Source organism: Oreochromis niloticus, linkage group LG13 (assembly GCF_001858045.2).
Source record: "Oreochromis niloticus isolate F11D_XX linkage group LG13, O_niloticus_UMD_NMBU, whole genome shotgun sequence".
Classification (NCBI taxonomy): Eukaryota; Metazoa; Chordata; class Actinopteri; order Cichliformes; family Cichlidae; genus Oreochromis; species Oreochromis niloticus.
Genome location: NC_031978.2, coordinates 24,427,342 through 24,449,114, shown reverse-complemented (window position 1 = coordinate 24,449,114; position 21,773 = coordinate 24,427,342). Strand labels below are relative to the sequence as shown.

Here is a 21,773-nt window from a genome sequence, read left to right as displayed (position 1 = left end):
AGAAATGATGGCTAGCTTTGCACAGCATTGCATATTCAGTACAGTTTAGTTCTGGGACTAAAACAAAGTGTTGGAATTCAAAGGCCTGTCTTCTTCCCACTCCACTGCTGAGGTTATTTAAGTATTACCACAGTATAACGTTGTAAAGCAATTCCTCGTTATCATAGGATGTGTAAACAGCCGCTGACTGAGACTGATCGGTTTGCTTCATAGCAGATGCAGCTCCAGTATGCAAAGAAGCCTTTCAAAGATGATGTGTGCCACGTCGCTCATCGCCCCCCTCGACTTCATCCCTCGACACCCGGCTTCATAACTGTCATGCTGCATCTAAAATAGAGACATCTGAGCACAGCCAGCTCTCACCAATTTTCAACACCCACTCATAAAAGGCGGGCTGTTGAAACACAGGCAGCCTAATGCATCTCTGCGTAACCCACACGTTACCGAGGACAGAGCGCGAGCCAGCAGAGAGGGAGGGGAAGAAAAGAACGAGCTGTGATAAGATTTTAAACAATCTGTCTGCAACGCCCACATGATGACGACGGGGAAAAAACCTCGCAGACAGTTCACAGATCTCGTCGTGACCATGAAAGCGACCTTGGGTGTTATTACCCATGATGCACAGCGACCTGGAGCCACAGCCGTCCCCTGCAGCTGTGCTCTTAGGAGACAGAAAATATGGGAGCAATTATTAGATTAAGACGGATTAGGCTTTGCTCAGGTAAAGTAGGCTGGGCCGTTTTTGTCTCTTTGGTCCTGAAAAACGCGGCGGTAATCCAGTAAGAACACTTTTAAAAGAAAACTTGAAACGTGCTGGAATTTTTCTGCTTTACTTTAAGTGCTGAAACACAACAAAAGGCTTTCCACGCAAGCATGTGAAAGCCTACCGCTAACGGTTTACGCAATAAGTCCTCAAACTATCCCGCAGGGGTCATGGGCAACAACACCACAGAGTTATCAAGCGAAACACAAAGCAACGGTAATGTCAAACATCTGGGGTCACCGTGAATATTTTTCCAGATGCATGAGCCAAAGATGGAAGATTAAGTCACAGCAGAACAGAGGAGCTCGGCATTTTGCAGCCAGGCTAAACACGCAGGTCTGATAGACGTTGCAGACAAAAAGAGCCCACTGTTTAGGTGGGAGTTTGAGAACTGAAGCTGGCTTCATGGTTAAATCTGGGTCTGCAGGCCTGTGGATGCAGCTTCTGCAGAGTGATGTGACAGATAGGAGATAAAACAGAGTTTGAAGAAGTGGGATGCTCTTTCCAAGTCTCCGTCTTCTGAAATGTGATCTGTGATGAAGGATAACCTCGGCGGATTAAAACCAGAGAAGAGGGGAAAGAAAAAAGAAAAATACCCCCCGACTGTACAGGCCAAAGCCAAACATGCAGACTTGGTGCAGAAATCTTATATAGTGCAGGAACAACACAATATGTCTCCAGATTGACAGGAGCTGCTTTTCACATCAGCCGTAATAAACGATGGCTCCCCTTGCTGGCTCCAGGAGCAGATGGGCGTTGAGTTCTCGACTGCCTGTGCCAGCCCCGTCCTCTGCAGGCGGCTCTGGCTGATGCCTGCGCCTCGGCTATGGCCAAACATCCGTGCCAGCCAGGAATGTGGTGGTGGCGCTCTTCGGTACGCTGGCAGACGCCCCAGCGCCGATGAGAGCGAGCTGAGATAAGAAGGCTTTCGTGCTAAAAAGGAGAAGATGAGGGCCTGAACGCTTGTTTTCCATCAATCTGCTGACAGTGTATATTATGCCTGGAGTCTTTGGGGACTTTTGGCTTCATAAAGGCGAGAGCACAGAGTCTGCTACAGTCATTACTCTATCTCGCTTCGAGGAGGACCGGAGATTGTGTGAGGATATAACCCAGTCCCCTTGACGATTGACGATTTCATTCTAGGTCAATTCAATTTCAGATTCCACTACGACGTCCAACTGCTAATATGCTAAGCATGACAATTAAAAAAAAAAAAAAGAGGTTTGAAATTAGATTCTTCTGTCATGGCAGTCTCAGTTACATGATCGAATGAGGCAAACTGCAGAAACGAAATGAAGGAATTCATAATGATAGATGGATGAATGAGCATGCCCACTTTTAAGAGTCGGATTCTTCCAGTCGCTCAATGAGGCTCCAGAGGACAATAACTACTCCATTAAACCTCAGTTTCTCTCCGGTTTTGTTTTGCTGTCTCTCTCCATCACACTATTACAGTACATTTGCCACTGACCTTCAGAGCTGTATTTTAAAAGCTTCCTGGATACTTCTGGAAAAAGGCTATCTGCATTATCCTCGTGGGTTTTTTGGTTCTAGCACGTGGGCTCACATGCCTGAGTGAAGCAGACAGAGGAAAGAGTCACATAGTGTGTGTCTACCTTTCTTATTTCATTCACAAAAACAGATTTAGGACATGGGTGGCCCGTGGGCTTCTCTGGATCTTCCTTTCTTTGCTTTCCTTCACACACACAGAGATGTTGATGCTGGCAGGAGGGAATCAAACAAACCTGGCAACTAGGCTGTTTCCAGCACCAGTCAGCTTCTGTGGTGTAGGTTTCCTGGCAGAGCTTGGCTGGCGCTCCAGAGCGGGATTAGTGCAGTCACCACAAATTAATTAGCCACAACCTTCCTGGACAGACGTCTACTGTAAGTACAGTAACTGGCGTTTCTCGTGCTGTAAGAAAAGCCTCTGTGACTCTGGACCACATGGGTGCGAGAATGTGCTTTTTTAGAAATATGTTGACTCAGCAAACACTACAGCAGGAAGTTTTAATGGAAGAGCTCCATGTGTAATCTTTAAGAGTACGCAAAGATGCTTTTGCTTTATTTTCTACAAATCCAACACTGTAAATGCTGAAGTGCACGAGATAACACAGCTAATCTGAACTTAATCAAATTTTTTTCAGACTAACAATTTAAAAAAATCCTCGAAAATACCCCATAACAGCAGATCGCTGCAATACAACAACGACTAACGTAGTTATGCATAAGCAGTAACAACAACAAAAAACACACAGTGAAAAACCTTCCTCTGCCTCACTAATTGAAACCACGCAACCGGGACAGAGAGGAAAGAAGTCGAGCTAAAAGCACACACAGTAAACAAGGAACTAATGGTACACTTAATGAGAACGTGTGTCATCTTAATAAAATCTGACATCAAAAGAATCCCATTATGAGTCGCAAAGAGCTCGTGAGTGTGTTGTTCCAGCATTGATCCCAGTGTTCTTCATGCATCTGCAGCCTAAATTATAATAATTAGGTTGTATAATCTTTTAATTAAGCAAGCCACTCTGTGACATCATGTTTGGAAGCCGGCAGGCGGTCTGCTTGCACCGCCACGAAGAGGAGGAGTGCAGGGGGTTAGAAAAAACCCATTTGTGCACTAAATCTTTGCTTCTTACGGCTGCTCAGCCTTCTACACACACAGTGAGGCCGTCTTAAGTCTGGATGCAAATGGCATTTTACTGCAGATCACACCTGGTCACAGAATCCATTTCAACTGTGGCTTAGAGAGCATTTGTTTATGAGGTGCTGTGCTAAAGAAAATACATCTCCAGTTCACCAGTACTCCACTTCATGGCTGGTGCAAACATTCAGTTGTTTATTTAACAATTCAAATTGGAGTTTATCTTAAAATACAGACACAAAAAGAATTCAGAAATGATTTGGACAAGGGAGCAGATTTTTATCTACCTTCAAAGAACAATCACATAATAAGTTATGCGAGACTGAATGCATCACCAGTGCACATCTTTGTATGCAGCGAGTTTAAGAAAAACATTCAGAGAGGCTCTTTTTGTTAGGCTTCATATACAGTGGAGTGCCTCTAAAGGACACTGAGCTATAAGCGCCACTTTCAAATCTCCTGTGACGACTTTGTAGGAGCCAAAGGGGGGCTGTGACATTTGCAATGACTCTGATTATTTGAATAACAGAGGAATGGGCAGGATCCAGCAGACCCCCAGCGAGGCTCGCTTTGAATTGAAAGGCAATGTCAACGTTTTCATTTGCATAGAGAGAATTTTAATACAGATGGCAGAAGAAATGTGAGTAACGAAAGCAAATAGGAGAGGAAAAGGGAATCGGTCACAAACGGTTAATGTATCCTTCACTGCCAGACAGTTTGAATGAATTTCCAGTGTAGCGAGCCTTTGTATAATCTATGTACCATTTAGTTGAAATCATTAACAGACACTCAGGTGTGTGCTGCCTGTGGCGCCAGAATACATACTGATGAGGGATAACAACAGCTCATGATGTAAACACCGAGGAGAGCAGCACATGAATCAAACCGAAGAATAAATTACTGCAATTTTCCAAAAATACAGCAAATCCTGGATACGAGCGCGCTAGATGTCTTGTCGCCCAGCACGGTAGCTTTATTCAAGCACTTACAGCCACCATTAGTACGGACCGTCACACAACCGCTAACTGACTGTGTTACTTGGCAACACAAGCCACTTGTCATGTTTCCTCCCACTCAGGTTGAGCTGAACGCAGTTCAGGTGATTATGTTATTTCAGCGCACAACTCGACAGCTCAGCACTCGCCCTTCACACCTCTGTGTTAAGAAAAAGAACAGCTCTGTGTTCCCACTGCTGGCACGCAAAAAATAAGGCGCTGTGTATCAACCAAAACCAGATTACTCTAGGCTCACTGCCTCGTACGCACTGCAGATTAAGGGTCCAGGGATAGGAAATGAAATGTTTAATCTCTCGGCGTCGCGGCTGTGTGCAGTGTTTGTCCAGGTACCGCACCTGTTGATAGGCATCTAGACACGGCGATCTTTAAGCAAAGATCTAAGATATGACAGGAAGTCAGACTTCCTTTGGGATAAGCGTGACCGATAAGCGCCAACACAAAGACACAAAGGGCCTCAGACAACGGAGCCGAGTGGACCAACGTACGACCTCTCAGCTCAAACAGCTTAAAAGGCGCCATTCTGTCAGCAAAGGGTTTATAGAAAGCTATCAACAAACTGAGAGACCTTAAAAAAAAAAACATACAGACAACAGACAAGGTTTCCATCTGTCTGCTGCAGAGGTACAGGACTCCCTTAAGAAGCCCTTGGAGCAGAATTGGGAACTGCAGCTGGCATCCATCGCTACATCTGTTCTACAAATGTTAATGTTGAGTGAGTGTACTGACACTGGCAGAAAAAAAAGATTGATCGAGACAGGAAGAGAGGGAGCCAAAGCTCTGGAGAGCAAGCAAGAAGGATGAATCGACCTCAAGAGAAACAGACAAAACAAAAATGGAAGTGTTTGCCTTTAAGCTTTTCCAGTCTGCCTGTTGGGTCGTGGCTAGGACGCTGGCGGTTTTCAGGGATGATTCAGGGTAGCGCCCCGGGGATCAAATGGACAGCGTGCTCTCAGCTAGATGTACAGTTTCTCCTCAAGGCTCACGTCTGATGAGGATACCAGTGTGTGGAGTTACAGACCGAGATCCCGACCGGCCAACGCGAGTTCCTTCCAGGCTCAGCAGGGATTCACAACTCCATTTTCAGACGAGAGTGAAGAAAAATCATCTGAGTCACTCGCTATAAATACATCACATTTGCTTTTTCATTTTCCAAATCTGAAAGTAGTCTAGCAGAGATAACAGGATGGACGGTTTCACGCAGATGTAAGTGGTAAACAAACATGTTGACCGCACGGCACACCGTGAGCCACCTCTGGCTTCAAGTCAATCCATTTCTTCAACTAGACCTCTCTCCTCTCTTTCACATCTCAGAAACATAATATTTCAGCACCCACACAGGCATAAAGTACATATATATGGAGGGTGAGAGCTCCCATTTATCACAGGATGACTGAGATGTTGTGTTTGTGAGATGCATTACTGCAAACCAGCAGTCAAAAACTGTAGCATTTTTAAAAACTGTTCCTTTAAATGTTATTACATTCACACAAGAACCTAAACAGAATCATAGTCTACAGCATCTAAATGCCTCTTTCCTACATGATCAGATTTTTATTCCACTTTTTAAACCCTGCCTGTTGCTGCCAGCTATCAGTTGATGCTTTTAGGGGCAGAATTAAATTCCCACACAGTAATCTGTGTCCTGTGTTTTACTCAGTTGAAAAATTAATACAGTTAATGTGAAATATGCGAGAGCTCCGAATCTAAAAGCATTAGTGCCTGCTTTTAATGGTATTAGTGAAGGATTTGTGCTGAGCTTAATTTAGATATCTAATGGTTTATGCAGCCACTTTACTTAAGGAAGAATATCCTAATAATATGTGAGGGAAGCCCTGTAGTCTAATGTCTCCGACAAGACATCTAATCCACAGCTCTCTCTCCTCTCATAATGGAGAGACGTGTTTGCCTCCTGAGTACCGGAAGCACTCCTCTTTATATCATTTCCCGGATAATAAAGAGACAGAATTTGCTCACAAATCCTACTACACAACAAGAAAATGAGGAAATTGCAAGAGCTGCTGAAATATAGCACGTTGGAAGGAGGAGGGTGTAGAAAAAGGAGGGGAAAAAGGGAGTTTCTGTAAACCACGACAAAACTGTTAAAGTCATCGAGGTCAGCATGGAGCATTTTATTGGTTTTTAAATTTTTATTAAAACGTGAAAATAAAGACTCAAGTCCATTAACTTGAAACATAAAAGTTAACTTTCCCACCACTTCTGGAATGAGTGTGGAGTCTTTAGTAGACACACACACACACACACACACACACACACACACACACACACACACACACACACACTCACACACAGACACACACACAAAGATAACATACTGGTTTCTTCTTGCCCTAAATGTAAACAGCATTAGAAACCAGTCAGGCCTGACTGCCACAATGGCCTCCCTCCGAGTGTACTGTCACTCACACTCTGGGGAGAGACACCTCGCTGCAGGAGGTGGCGTGACCCCCTGAGACTTAACGAAATGACACCTTCAGAGACACACACACACACACACACACACACACACACACACACACACTGGAGTAAGTCGCAGACACGCAATTATATGCTATAAGGCCCCTAATTGGCCTGCTTGGCTGTGTGTGAATACTAACTGGGTGCGGGGCAGCAGCTGTTGTTATAGGCACTTCTCTCAAAGGTGAAGAAGGGCGGAAGAGAAGAGGAAGAGGAAGGGAGAGAGTTTGTGTGTGAGAGGAATAAAGAATCTGGTGTCACGCTGTGCTGTCTCCCGTGCCGACAGCCAATTACCTGTGTGAGAAGCCGGAGCCCTCCCTTGTCTTTCTGTCAGAGCTCGTCTCGTCTTCAAGCGCGATTGGACAATGCCGCTTCCTGTCTGCGTTCTCCTGACTGCCTGGGAGACCACGGTCAAACTGCTATCCCATAATCGTTGCCACATCAGTGCATTTGGATCATTTTGTTTCCTTGGCCTCTTTAGTCTGTTTTCATTTCCTTTTACAGAGGAGACAGTTTGTACTATAGTGGAGTTTTGAGTTTCTCCACATACAGACTGAGCTGGGCCAACTGCCCAGATATATTAATGGTCACCTAAGTGTATTCTGACCCCTTTTTAACAGCGACAGTCTGACATCATGGAAGAGAAAAAGTGCCCTGTCCATGTGTAATATAGGTTTGAATGGTTTTCCTGACCAGAACACATGCAGTTAGTGTGGTTAGGTTAATTAGCGATTCTAAATTGGTCATAGGTGTGAACGTAAATGGTTGTCTGTCTTTCTGTAATAGCCAGGGCGTACCCCGCCTCTCGCCCTATGATAGCTGGGATGGGGTCCACCACCCGGAGTCGGGACCCTGACGAGGATAAGCGGAAGAGAACGGGTGAATGATTTTCCTCACTTAATTGTAAAAACACGTTGCAAACTTTCTGGGTTTTGGGTTCTGGGTTTTTCCAAGGATCACCCTCACTAACTTCCCATTCACATCTAGTCTTTTTGTTCTGGAAGCAGGCCTTAAATATGAGAGAAATCCCATCCAAGGCAGAAAGAGTTGAGCTACACTCCACAGCGCAAAGAAAAACAGCTCTTTTTAATGATTAGACATGTAGCTGCTACTTTGATATTGGGGGAGAAAAATGCTAGAAATAAGACTCTGAAGAATTCTTTACAAGTCTTATTAGCGGAGGTGCTAACTGATGAATATCAAATCATCAACTTCTGAGCAAAGACACAATCATTTGAGTTAGCTGAAGGGAAGATCACAGATGGAACAGACTGTCAGAAAGTGTCTTCAGAAAGCCCAGAATCAAAACCAAGGACAGATTCACCCCTACCATAAATACAGATGCTTCATTTGCATATAAAATGTTGCTGCCTCTCATGTCTGTAATTGCTTTGTTTCGCAATGACAAGTGACTTGTTATTGTGTCATCTTATTTACCCAGTTGAGAATATTTTGGCATATAAACCTACTGGGTTTAGTCATTTGCAGAACTTTTTTTTTTTTTTTTTAAGTTAAATGTTTCAATTTATTTTCTTAATTCTTTCCTTTTACTTGCTACATTTTTAGGCATTTTCTTCCTTTTTATGGACGGTAAACTGGGGGAGAGTCAGGAAATATGAGGGAAGAGAATAAATGAAGAACACGCAGGGCGTCCAGCTGAGGACTTACTGCTCAGGGCACTGGCACTCATGTTTTATGCACTCCTAACCACTGAGTCACCCGGAGATTAGTTATTGTTTTGTTTTTTAAATCCAGTTTTCTTTACTCAACATCAACTCTGTAAGTCCAGCAACACTGCCTAAAATCAACAGACTGTATACATAAGATGTACAGGTCTTAAAACCTGAACCATGAAATAAGTGCCAGAAAATTGAAATTTTTCAGTGTTTATTGAACCTTCTTACAAAAAAAGAAAAAGAAGGGAATTAAATATCAATTTGCCTAAATGAGTTTTACCCAACTTCAAAGAAGGAAAACAGGAATGGCTACTCAGCCGTCGGATCTGCAGCTGTCTGTGTCCATATCAGAGTATAATCCAGGTTTAAGGGAAAACCCATCTATCAGATTCCTCTTATCCAATAAACACTTTAACACTAGCTTCATCTCTCACTGAATTCATTATGTTGTTCATTTGGTAAATTATGGTTACCATTACAATTAAATAGGAGATTAAAATATATGTGGGTATACTTTAAGGCGGGGTTACCTTGCAATTGGCAAGTTGTTACCATGTAAACATATTGTTTGTATTCCTTAATCACCCCAAGTTCAGCCAAGTCGCTCAGCTCAAGGCTTCAAATTAAGCCTTCACTAACCACTGGGTGACAGTATGATGGCTAAGTTCATCTTTTATTCCCAATCACATGACACACATCTAATTAGGGTTTTAATCAGCCTAATCATTAACTCATTATATGAAAAAACTCATATATTTTGCAAGTAAACAAAGTCAGTACTTCTATTCAAGAGTATGGGAATCCTACTGATCAAGTTCTGCAGGGAAGCAATCAGCTGGCCATTTCCCATGACCACAAAGTAAATGTGTTTGGGTTGCAGTGCGAAAAAAAGTAGTGGAAATATGGGAATATATTTAAGCTTACCTTTGATGGAAATGCCAACATCAGTCATGTCCAAGCAGACATAAGGAGAGAAGGAAAGAAAACAAGAATGTTAACCGTGGGCTCAATGTCAACAGACTTAACAGCACGATAAAGAGGTGGTTTCAGCCTGCTCCCTTCTACTTTCTCCTCTTGATTTATTTTGTTCATTTTTGAGGCAACCAGAATATTTTGTATGTTTTTCAGGCGCTCTCCTGGTATAGCATGTAGCGTACCATAGTCTCGCCCCTTTCTTTGTCACTGTAGCTCTATCAAAAGTACACAAATATAAAAGCATTCTCAGACCATGTACAGAAACACTGTTATAACAGCGTGAAGCCTCCTGGCACAGAAGCCCCCTGAGCGCCTAAATGGAAAGCAGGACAAAATAAATCAATCCAGGTGTAAACATAAAGCTATCTATTCATCCTTCATCCATTTCCCACAAAACTGAACGGCTGCAATGGATTCACGGTTGATCTTCGCTGGCGGCAGAAACCTCGGCAGTAACAACAGGAGTGGTCTCGTGGGCTGAACCAGAGGGCTTCTGGGTAATGCTTTCAACCAGCAGAAGGGGCGGTTGATGGGAGGAGGGAGGGGGGCTGGGGGGTGTTTCAGGTCAACACATCTTCCTCTCTTGAGTTCTCTCAGCCTCAAAGGAACAATCTATAAAAAGGTGCACTGACTATGTACTGAAAGCCCCCACAAGCACTGAAACATAAATCCATTTTTTTTCCTCTTCACTGGCTCCGTCTCCACATTTATATTCTCCCCACTGTTTTGGGTTCATCTTGGCTCAGTGTGAACACCACAGGAAGATGGAAAAAGAAAGAAGCAAAAGCTACATAACAGATAGCAGATCCAAAAAGTGAGACATGCATGGATATCCATTTTGAAGACTCTTTAAGACCAGACCTTTGGCCACCACGGGAGACCCCATGCCCCTCTGCTCACCCTGTGAACACATTGCTTTATTGCCTGTAAAATAGACACAGTGGCCTATTTATAAGAGGATTAAGTAAAGAAAGACGGACAGCAGGAGGGTTTTTTGGTCTCTGGCAGCACTCACAGCCTCAGGGGGAGGACCTGTTACAGGGACAATGCAGCACATGTATGCAGCCTTACGTGACCTCCACCTTGGATGAAGTCTGGGTAGAGTTCGTTGAAGGCGGTGTACAGTGAACCGTACTGTCCCCAGTTCAACTCTGGTCCCACTCCCCCCCGTCTTTACGCATCTTCAAAGAAAGGATGTCTATTAAATCTCAGCCAGCTTTTCAAAGGTGAAAAGGAAACTCTTGCTCTCGAGCATCATCACCAGCTGGCTCGCTCCCCACCCCTTGCATCAGTAGCCCAGAGAGCAGCTCTGCCTCTCTTCACATCAATGATGACCGCTGCCTCCAGACCTAGTGATTTAATGATTTTTCTCAGGCTTCAGAGGCTGTGTGAGCTTCAGTAACTGAGCCCTCCCTGGCCTTTTAAATTGCCTGCTGCTACCAAAATGATCTTTCCCAGCAGAAAAACAGCCATGCTTTACCGGCAAATGCCAAACAATAATGGATCGAATTACACAGTAAACACAGGAGTATGTGCATGCTTAAATTCAGCTCTCAAACCTACCCACCTCAGTTTGATCCATCTTTCCATCTGGCCTAAACCCAGAAGCCAGCCTACAGGGGCTAATACAGCCCCGGTCTAGTTCTCAGGTGTCAGTCCTATTGAAATAAAGCCAGGCGGGACGGGCCACCGCCGCCTTTCATAATCTGAAACAGATCCAGGACCAGTGGGACAGCAGGGGAGGAGAACAAAACCACCAGGATAGGGATCGTCCAACCCTTGTAGACTTGTACACACAGCCTGTTTGTTTTTATTCTTCATTTCGATGGCATGTATTGATCCGCAACCCCGTGCAGCTGAAGGTCTTGTCTAACAGAGACCCAGACATGCCCTTGCAGTGGGTTGAGAGCTTTTGACAAGGACGGGATGTGAGCGGAATTACCAAGAGATGGGAAAGATCTCCTACCGGCGAACTACCGGTGATAAATTTCCACATAAATACATCGTATATGTAGATTCTGCAAGAAAAGATGAGAAGGAGGTGGTGGTTCGTCTGTGAGAGCAAGAAAGGTGAAGAATGCGTAGCACCCAAAACATCCCTCATTTATCTGTGTGTGTGTGTGTGTGTCGAACTGCATCTTTCAACAGGCGTTTCTATGGCAACTGTGGAGAAGACGCCTCGCCGGAGGTCAAAGGTCAATTAAGGTTAATACATTTTTGCTGACAAAAATCAATAATCTTTCCATCTTCAACGAGCCACCCTACTAGCATGCTTTCACTTGAAAGGGAGTGTTGATATTCAAACATCCACCAGTGACTGATTTCTTTGGCTGCTGTATTTTGTTGCTTCAATAAAATACAGCAGCATTACCCAGAAGCCCTCTGGTTCAGCAGACTGACTTTTGCTTCAGTGCGCATTTCCCAAATTTCCTTAAAATATGTGCATAATACAATGCTGGTTTCCTAATACTTCCCCAAATCCCCTGTACTACAAACGTTGTAAACGATAGCAGAAAAGGGCAGCTTCTTTTTTTACGCTGTTAGCCCTCAATCTCCTCTGGGGCATCACCACTTCTTTACCCATTTTATGACAACAGCACTACAAGGACAATCTATCCATGTTCGGTGACCTAAATAAGCCCACAGTCGAAGCGATGCCCAGAGGCCGTTTCACATATGAGAAATCTACGGCGGTATCGACTGTATGAAGGTTAAGTGTTCACCCACACGGGCATGCCCCATCCAGACGCACTTCTTCAAGGGTTAAAAGGCTATTGTGTCAGTGAGGGCCAACAGTAAGACTCCTGGATGCCACATGAATGCTAAGGATGCTTTTAAACAAAGCCGCAGAGCTAAACTGACCCAAAGCCCCGGGCCGAGCAGCCAGCGGCCGACCAGCTCAGTGGGCGACCTGTATGCAAGGCGTATTAAACCGCCAGCGCTCAACAGCACATCAAGAAAAATCACAACAGGCACAAATATTTCTGCACGCCCTGCAGCACAATCCACCAACATCATGAGATACTATACAGCTAATTCAGGCAAATGACATTTACTGAAGAGTTATTTAGATGCTATCGGTGGCTCGGGTCTTTGTGCTTAGGGGATTAGCGCCACCGTGCCCAGCGCTGAAAGGCGTCTTTGTGGCTGTAGTCTTTAGCGGGATGGGAGAGGGGCTCAGATGCCTGCGTGGAGGGTGTCAGTTATCAGGGATCCTGCCATGCCTTGCTAATCTCTGGCCCTGCAGAGTTCCTGAACCCCAGCCAGCGTGTCCAACGCCAGCCTCTAGAGTTCCCTCAGACCAGGGGGACAATGATAGGTATTCACAGGGAGAGGCACTGGACCGTCAAGCTCCTCTCCTTGAGTGAGCAGCATAAGAGCAGGAAGACGGCTCAGGCTGTGGTAGGAGAGGTCTAAAGAACCACTTTGGCCGCCATAAGCATTCAATAGAGACACGCTTCCGACATATATATTGGCACCGTGCAGCCACACAAGCACAAACCCCAGCCAGGCAACAAACCCACGATGTACATCCTTCACTTAACTGCCTTCAGTCGTCTCCGGCATGGTATTTTTTTAGCGTTTCAGCACAAAAAAAAAAAAAAAAAAAAAAGGCAGTCATCTGTTTTTAGTGAGTTAGATTAACCTACTGATGTCTGTTCTGTTTACATTTTCACAGTTTGCCTCTTTGCTAAGGTGATTAATGTTTTAGTAATAAATAAATAAATTATGCAACGTTTTATTATCCCGATTTCTAAAAACCTGGAGAGAATTATTCATTTTTCCCACTCCATCTTTTTTAAAGTCACTTTATTTCTCAAAAGCAACACTTCAGCCAAACAGCAGGGAGATCTCTACAGAAAAAGTCAAAATCCCAACTTTATTCCAAACACATTAAAAGCTTAATCAGTCTTCTGTCTACAGTATCTATCCAAAAGTAATATAAAATTCCTGCAGGGTATACCAGCTAATGAAAAAGTAGGTCAGAGGACTACAGTGCCATATGTTCCCAAAAGATCAGCACTGTTCACACTCCTAAACTCTTGTCTGTTGTCTCTGATGTTTTAATTAAATGTAGATGAGCAGGAGGAAGAAAAAGATATGCAACACTGCAGCAATCTTCGTTCCGGGGGTCCCGGAGCTTTAGGAGTTTGAATAGCTGGAACGGGGTGAAAAAAATAAAAAATAAAGGGTTGCGTGGGTACAGGAGGAGGTTGATAGAAGAGGGAGTAAAGGGAGGGGGGAGAAAAATAAGGGAGCAGTGGATTAGTGAAACTAAATGAAGAGATGATTCAGTGAAAAGTTGGAATTAATTTGTGGTTGTCAGTTTCTCTTTCACAGTGTAGCGTTCAGGGTGTGGGGCGTCTTCCCCCACTGCTCCTTGGATCCCACCGCTTCCTCCACATGCCTTGGCTCAGCGCAGCTTGGCTCCCCCTCAGCCCTGCATGGCCTCCTTTCCACTCCACTGGGAAGCAGACATGCAGAGGACTATCGTAAATGCTTGGCTGCAAGACTTCACAGACCGCAGTCTCATCTCCTCCTCCTTAGCTCTCCATTGTTCTGTTAACCTGGTTTTAGTGTCTGGCGTGATGTGCAGAGACCCCCCTAGTACCAGCTCAATCCTGGTTCAGCACACACCATCTACTTCTTTCAAAGCTGTAAAGAGCTGGGCAGATTTTGGTCCGGGCTTCGTTACAGTAAGCCAAGTCCCTGCAGGCATATATCCAATCATTTCAACAGTTCTCTGGCTTCAAAAAGGAGCAATAAGAATTCAGGCAGAAGATCAAGCAGTGCACTGCAACAACTGGCCTATAAAGTGAGTTCAGACTCTGTGCTAACTGCTCCGAGGTGAAATACTGTAGAGCAAACATACAGCCCACGGCCAAAACAGACTTAACTAAGGGATCACAAAGCAGATTGGTCTTGACAGCTCTGAAGAACTGGAGGTCTCTTTCACTTAGCAAAGGGACGCGACACGCTCAGGCAATCAGGGACATCAAGTCTGTGGCGTCCCAACAACAATCCCAAGACCCCCGCCCTCTCTCTCTTTCTCTCTCGCTCTCACACACACCTCTCATTTTGGCACTGCAGTGGAATGTAGCTGCTAACGGCTCGGTCCCATCCCGGTGCTCACTGAGAAGCTCAACACAATGTCTCTTTTCAAAGGAGAAGCTCAGATAAAAGCAGGCAACTTAATTGCCTTGGCTACAATAGAAACCTCCCTGTAAGGCCGTCCCATTTCCCCTGGCAATTAGGACTCACTTCCCCCCCAGGTACTCGCGAACGAGCCGTGGGGGCCGACACTCCTGCGACTGAGCCGTGGCACGAGGACAAGATTCCACCTGTCGTCTGCTAGTTGTCTACAGGGCGTTAGGACATGATGGATTGTTTCCTTGGTACTTACACTACTTGGATACAACGGGAAGTAAAGGAGGCCAATATTAGTAAGAAAAACAGCTTTGGCAACCTTTGCGCAGCTGATCCAAAGATAATACCATTAGGGAAGTACATGAAAAGAAAACAATAATTAAACAATGTGGAAAGTGAAATGTTCCCTATAGATTTATTAACACATGCACTGTGACTGCAGGTTTCTGGATAATATCAGACAAATACAAGAACAACAAGATTACTGGATGTAAAAATTATTTGCCATCTGATACCAGCATGTTTATCTGAGATTTCTGGCACTCTTTCAGAAGACTGAGTGGCTGTAAACCAAGGGCATCTTGTGCCTTTGCCTCTGACTGAACAATGAACCGCTTATGAGCAATAATTATATGGTGAAGACGCTGGTTAGCCAGCTACAGCGGTAAGGCCTCAATCGTGGCGTTTTTCACTATGATTAAAGCAGAATAATTAGCTCTAATGACTTCCTGCTTCACACACCATCTCCTGCAGGTCATGCTTGCAGAGAATGAACAATGTTTTTGCTTTTTCCTGGGATTCCAGCTCAGCAGCGACGTGATGAAGACGCCGAGGAGCGTGAGATGTACGCACTCCTAAACATGCGTGTTTGAAATGTGCACGCTTGAACACAGGAATGACACACAGACGCAGGAACACAGAGGGGCTGTTTGTCAGATTAAACTAAGAAGGAACTGAGTGACAAAACCACCTATTATGGGCTCATTTGTATGTACATCACAGCCTCTCTTTGTATCGGAGTAAGATGTGTTGAGGCGCGCTTCTCGGCTCCTCAAAGAGAGAGTGACAGGCTTGCAAAAACCCAGCTACCCCAACCCCCACCCCTAAAAAACCCCACTAAAAAACCCGCCTTGAATGAGATCTCTGCAGTGGTTCCGCTAAAATCCGTTCGACATTAGTATGGGCAGCCACTCATTTAGAGTGGGACGGCCAACATACATGACAGAAACAAAACAGCGCAGAGGAAACGAGGCTGGCGAGCACTAATGAAATAGTTCAATTAAACAGCACTCCAGACACCACCGTCAGTTTGAGTACACACGTAAAATCGTGTGAATAAATTAAAGTTGTAATTACAAAATCAGATCATACGTTCTTATCACCAGTACTGATTAATGAGGGAAAATGCGCTGATGGTTCATTTAAATACTTATGTTATGATGATGTTCTGCTCACTCACAAATTGCATGTGTGTGTGTTGCTATGTGAATAATGTGGATTAGTAGGGATTATTATAAAGCAGCCCATTATTAATGGTCCCACTCTAGTTTAAATCGCACCACCCTTTAGCCACATTAGCTCTGGAGCCCCTTTTCAACTCCTTCAGTCTGTTGAAAACAATGAGACTGACTTGTACAAACCCAAATCCAAAAATATTGGGATGCTTTATTCTTCTTCCAGTGAATTACAAACAGAATGCAAATCTCATAAACCATCTCATTTATTCCAGAGAAGATGGTGATTTCTGAATCATGCTGCTTCTATGCATCATAGAGCCTTGACCTGCAGTCGTGGGTGGCACAGCAAACTGTGTTCACAGGCAATCATTTGTGGAAGTGTTTCCGGAGCCCACGCGGTGATTTCCATGACAGAGTCGTCACTGTTTTCAGTGCAGCACCGTCTGAGGGTCTGAACATCGTGGATATCAAATATTGTTCCACACGCACAGAGATTTCTCCACATTCTCTGACTCTTCTGATGACGTTATGAACTGTAGATGATGAGATAGTCTTTCCAAACTGCTTGCAATTTTACATTGAGAAACATTATTCTGAAATTTTTCCACAATCTGCAACAGCTTTTTTGCAAATTGGTGAGCCTCTGTACTTCTCTGAAACTTTACCTCTCTTGTTCTGTTTTTCTTTACATTTTATGCAGCGTTCTGACATTTTTGAATCTAGGATTGTACAGAAAAATGTATCATGACTTCCATTATGTTTTGGACAGCTAACCCAAGTGATGAAACACTGGTAAATCTCTGACTTTTTCCCCTTTACTTGTAGTTTTCTCATAAATATCTTAACACTTATTTGATTGATGAATAGCATTTGGTGCAACTTTACATATAGCACAAAGGTCACAATCAAAGTGCAATCTTTAAACTGTGCCTGAGAGGAGTTTTTATACTGACAGGAACATTCACACTGAGGTAATATATGTATTTCTTCAAAGGGAATGTGGAAAACAATTACAATGGATGCAAAAAAGACAGAACTAAAAGGAAAATATTTTTAGGGTATAAATATTTCAGGATCTCAGGCTGGAACAAAAGTTAACATTTGAACAAGACAACAGCCCAAAAACAGTGCCTCTGAAAATCTTTGTGAAAGTCCTAGAATAGATCCAAACCTGGTCACCACACAGCACACGGCACATAGGAAAGACTTAATAACGGCTTTCAACTGACGCTCCCCACCCCATCTGGCAGAATTGTGTCAATTCTGCCAAGAAGGACGAGAAAAACCTCCAAAATAAAGGTGTGCCAAGCTCGTAGGATCACTTCCAAGAAATCTCAAGGTTACATTGCTGCTAAAGGAGCTTTAACCGAGTGGAAGGACTTTACACTTAATAGACTTTACAAATTATTCTTCTTGCATTTTTATTATGGAGTGCTTTTTTTCCTATTGAGGGGGAAAAGTAGATTTTATGGCGAGTCTGAAAAAAAACTTTAAAAAATGCTGCTGAAAACTTTGGCTTAGCTCTACATATCAGTCTCTTTATTCCTCTTCCAGTGAAGAAAGCCCACACTTCCTTTGCATGCATAGCTAAACCCAATAACCTTGCATATTTTCCTATAGGAAGTTTATAATTCACTTATCCCAGAGTGGTGACATGCCAGCAACATGCTATTCTGTTAGTGCAAATGGGATTTACTCACTAAAAGCTCTGATGAGTCAAGATCCACTTTGGCTAAACTCTCTCTTGGATCTTGTTGGCTGATCAAAGTCTTCTACTAGCTGAGACTGTAATCTTCTAACCTCACAGCTAATATTAATAGGCCCAGGAAACCACACTCCCACAGGCAAGAATCTCAGACAAACAATGCCTCTATCTCCCACAGCTCCCCCAGATCTCCCAGCTGTATCAGCCACAGGTTAAATGCTTCATTCTGTCTGTGTTTTAATGGCGCGCTGGGGGGTAAACATTCACAGTGACCAAAAAACAAGTCATGGCTTCAGTCAAGGCATTTAAATGAAAATCACTGAATCCTGTGAGTCACACCTCTGTTAAGCTTACATGCATTTCCAAAGACGGATCTAACACCTACGTGTCATGCATTTAGCACATGAAAGCCCGCTGTGAGAACAAACAAATGCTATTCCATGCATGCATGTATGTGCATGCATGGATCACAAAAGGCTTGAGTCCAGGCACTCTTGACACTTGGTAATGAGCACACACAATCTCCTTACCAGTCATCTGCATCCATCAATAACACACAGGGGGCGGATTAGATGGACTGCATCCATCACCTGACAATGCACGCTATTCCTACAGGCTTTATTCCAAGGAAACCAGATCTGGAGCACTCAGTTTCCCTCCTCTGTGTGTACATATGTGAGTGTTTTCTGGGCAGTTGTGAGCATAGGAACTAGAAAATTAGATCTGTGACCCATGAAAAGGGACGCTGTGTACCCAGCCTGTCGCTGCCAAAAAACTTTTTTTTTTTTTAAATCCCTTTTTCAATTTGTTACTTGGCATGGCAACCATCACCTGCATGCAAGAACATCACATGTATAGTCACCGTGCACAAAAAGCTGCACAGGATGAGCCAAGACAGGGATCAGGGAAATCGCAGATCCCAAGACACGAAAGGGCAGCCTTTCCCTGCCTGAATAATTCATTTAAACACACACAGAGACATCCGCAAAAGACTGATTCTGTTACAAATGTCTGCTTCAACATATCTCCTGCAAGGACCAAGTGGCCCATAATAACTGCCAGTTCTAATGGACGACTTGGCCTCTGCACATTAGGTATTTAAAAGAGGCAAGAGCACTTTTTTTTTTTTTTAAACTGAGTGACAGATGAAGCTCCTAAGCCCCTGGAATTTCCAGTTCCTCCAAATGGTGTAGCTGTGTGAAAGAAGAAAGGAAAACTGTTCCCAGCTCTATAATCTGTGTCATGTCATTTGATTAGTTAAATTTTTTAAAGGGGATTTCTAAAACAGAATGGGGGGAAGAAAAGTTTTAAAAAGTCATAAATTCAGGCGAAGCCTGGCAAGTTTAAGCTCAGCAGCTGTTACAGTATACATCTCAATCATAGCATGAAAATTTCCCACATTAGGACTCTGGATGCTGTTGATTGTTGAAGGAGAACAGAAAATGTTATATGTTATTAAATTTGGAGCTAGCCAGGTGGTTTTACAGCCTGTGGATGCATTAAAGGTGCATGTTCAGAGTTTGAGCACAGGACACCGAAACAGCTCTTCATGCTGAAATGCACCGATTAGGATATCTTTGACCTGGGCTCTAATTAAATGGTAATCCCCTTTAACAGACAGCAACAGCTACCCAAATCTTTTTCATCCCTCCATGTCACCCCGAGGCATCCCCCTGTAACATAAATCTCGCTCTCCACCCTCCACCCGTCGCTCTAAGCTGCTGAAAGTCGCAGCCCCCGAGAAGCTGGCACTGGCTGCAGAGAGGCAGCTCACATTTCAAGACAAAGCTCAATCCTCTGTCAGAAAGGAGACACTTTCCAAAGCAGCCCTGCCATTTATCAATCTGGAACCTGTTTTTCTGCCCGTTTCCCCGACTCACACCGCCACGCTGAAAAGCTGCCCAGGAAAGCTGCCTTTCGCCAGGGAGAGACTAACACGTTGCCAGGGATTACGCTCGAACCGAGCTTCTCCACTGGCTGTGCGTGACTGGACAGCGAGTAGACCCCGCCTAAATTCACCTCTGCCTCATTTCCCTCGGCCCTGAGAATGATGTGTTTTATTAACAACGTGATGAAAAGAAAAAGAAGGAAAAAAATCAATTAAACTTCGCAAAGGTATGCAAGGTGACACGGCCTCTGTTTGAGTTTCACACAAACAGAAAGAGATAGGGTCAAGGGGGGCTGACAGCGTTTGCGTCAGCGCGCCGTTCGTTCTGTAAAGTTTGAATAAACTGCAATTTCTGTAGAGGCTTTTGCCCCCCGGCACAAAGAGCCCAAGAATTTACATCCTGAGAGTTATCAACACTGCAACAGTCCGGCTTTTGTCCGAGTACACGGACGATTAAAAGCAGCTGAGACCGTTTTACAGAATAGTGACACTGTGTCAGAATTTAAAATCTTGTTAAATACACAACAGGGATGCAGCTTGTTGCAATGGCGTTTCCTGTGTGAAATAACAAGGTGGGGAAGAGGGTAAAAATATCAGATAATGATCTTGTAAGGAGCAGATTTGCCTCGTTTTAAAGGTCAGAGGTCATCTTATACTACACAGACTCCGACTCTAGCTTACATGTCTGGTATCGTTTGCCGTGGCTTACAGCTGAGGGTCAGGATAATGGTTTTCTCCCGTGCTGTAACAAAGACAAACTAAACTCTGAGGCACACCCAGCCTCCCTGCGTGAGTTCATTAAAAACAGCTTTCTGCCACTTGTGGATTACAACAAGGAAAATATCCGAGCTTTGCAACTCAATATTCTGAATTCTATTACAAGAACCCGCCTCTTTCCTGAAGCTAAGAAAATGTAAACCTCTTGCAACATCAGTGTTTTGTTGAACGGACAAATTACAAAGAAAACACTTGACATTAAGGAGGGAGGGGAAAAAAAAACCTACAGGCTGGCTGAAAGGTATGTGTGATGTTTTGTTGATTTTGCATGAAGCCATGATTCCATCTGGATTAGCAGAGCTTTCTTGGATTGAGGCCAAAAACAAACAAACCAAAAAAAAGAAGATCAGCACGCTGGAGATCAGTCTCCTCAAATACCTTCAGTCAGCCTGTTTCCACATTCACACGGCCACCTGCTCGCCGCTCCGTGTGCTAAACGAGTTAAGAGAAAATGGCATTGCGAGCAATTTGCTGTTGTTTGCGGTCTGAAGAATGGAGCACAGTCAAAGGTGCTGTTGTTGTCTTTGAAAGGATGATAACGACGTTAAACTGCAGATGAAAAGCGTCTGAAAAGACCGTGTGCTGCGAGGACGAAAGTCACATGAAAACTCCAAGCGCGAGCTAAGAGCAGATGTCTGTGAAGGCCGATGTTCAGTTTTAAATTGGCGATCCGAATATCCGCACCAAAATGTTCTTTCCATCTCTGGGGTAGCTCTTTAGTTATTCTGCTGACATCAATCCAGCAAGGCAAGTGCTATTGGAAACTTTCATACTCTGGGGAGATAAATGTCTAATAAATACGTTTTTACACTACAGAAAAAAATAACAAATATCCATCCATTTCTGGTCGTGATCACGGGGGCAGCATTTTGAGCTAGACCTCTCTTCCCAACTCCTTCAGCTCTTCCAGGAGGGACCCCGAAGAGTTGTAATCTCTCCATATCCCAGGTCTGCCCCAGGCCTCCTTCCAGCAGCACAAACGCTAAAAACACATCGCCTAGGAAGCTCCCAGGAGGCATCCTAGCCAGATGCTCAAGCCACCTTCACTGGCTCCTTTCAATGTGTAGGAGTAGCAGCTCCGCTCTGGGCCCCTCACAAATGACTGAGCTCTAAGGTGGAAGGCGAGATAGCCTCCCGCACCCTGGTGACCCTGAACTGGATAAGGGGGAAGAAAATGGATAGATGGATACAAATCTATAGGTTTATAAAGTGAATTTTTAATATAATGGTATCCACAAACCCAGAG

General features: G+C 44.1%; 1 protein-coding gene across 2 annotated transcripts in view; it reads right to left on the bottom strand.

The window, feature by feature from the left end:
- Positions 1-21,773, bottom strand: part of ptk7b (protein tyrosine kinase 7b) — a 69,907-nt gene that overhangs the window by 31,248 nt on the left and 16,886 nt on the right. The window contains exon 1 of one of the 2 annotated variants that reach the window (XM_025897571.1): positions 9,502-9,544. The exons of the other annotated variant lie outside the window; for it this stretch is intronic. Coding sequence (XP_025753356.1) covers positions 9,502-9,529 — 28 coding nt within the window. The 5' untranslated portion in view covers positions 9,530-9,544. Of the gene's footprint in view, positions 1-9,501; positions 9,545-21,773 lie in introns of those variants that run through there. 2 annotated transcript variants of the gene reach the window in all.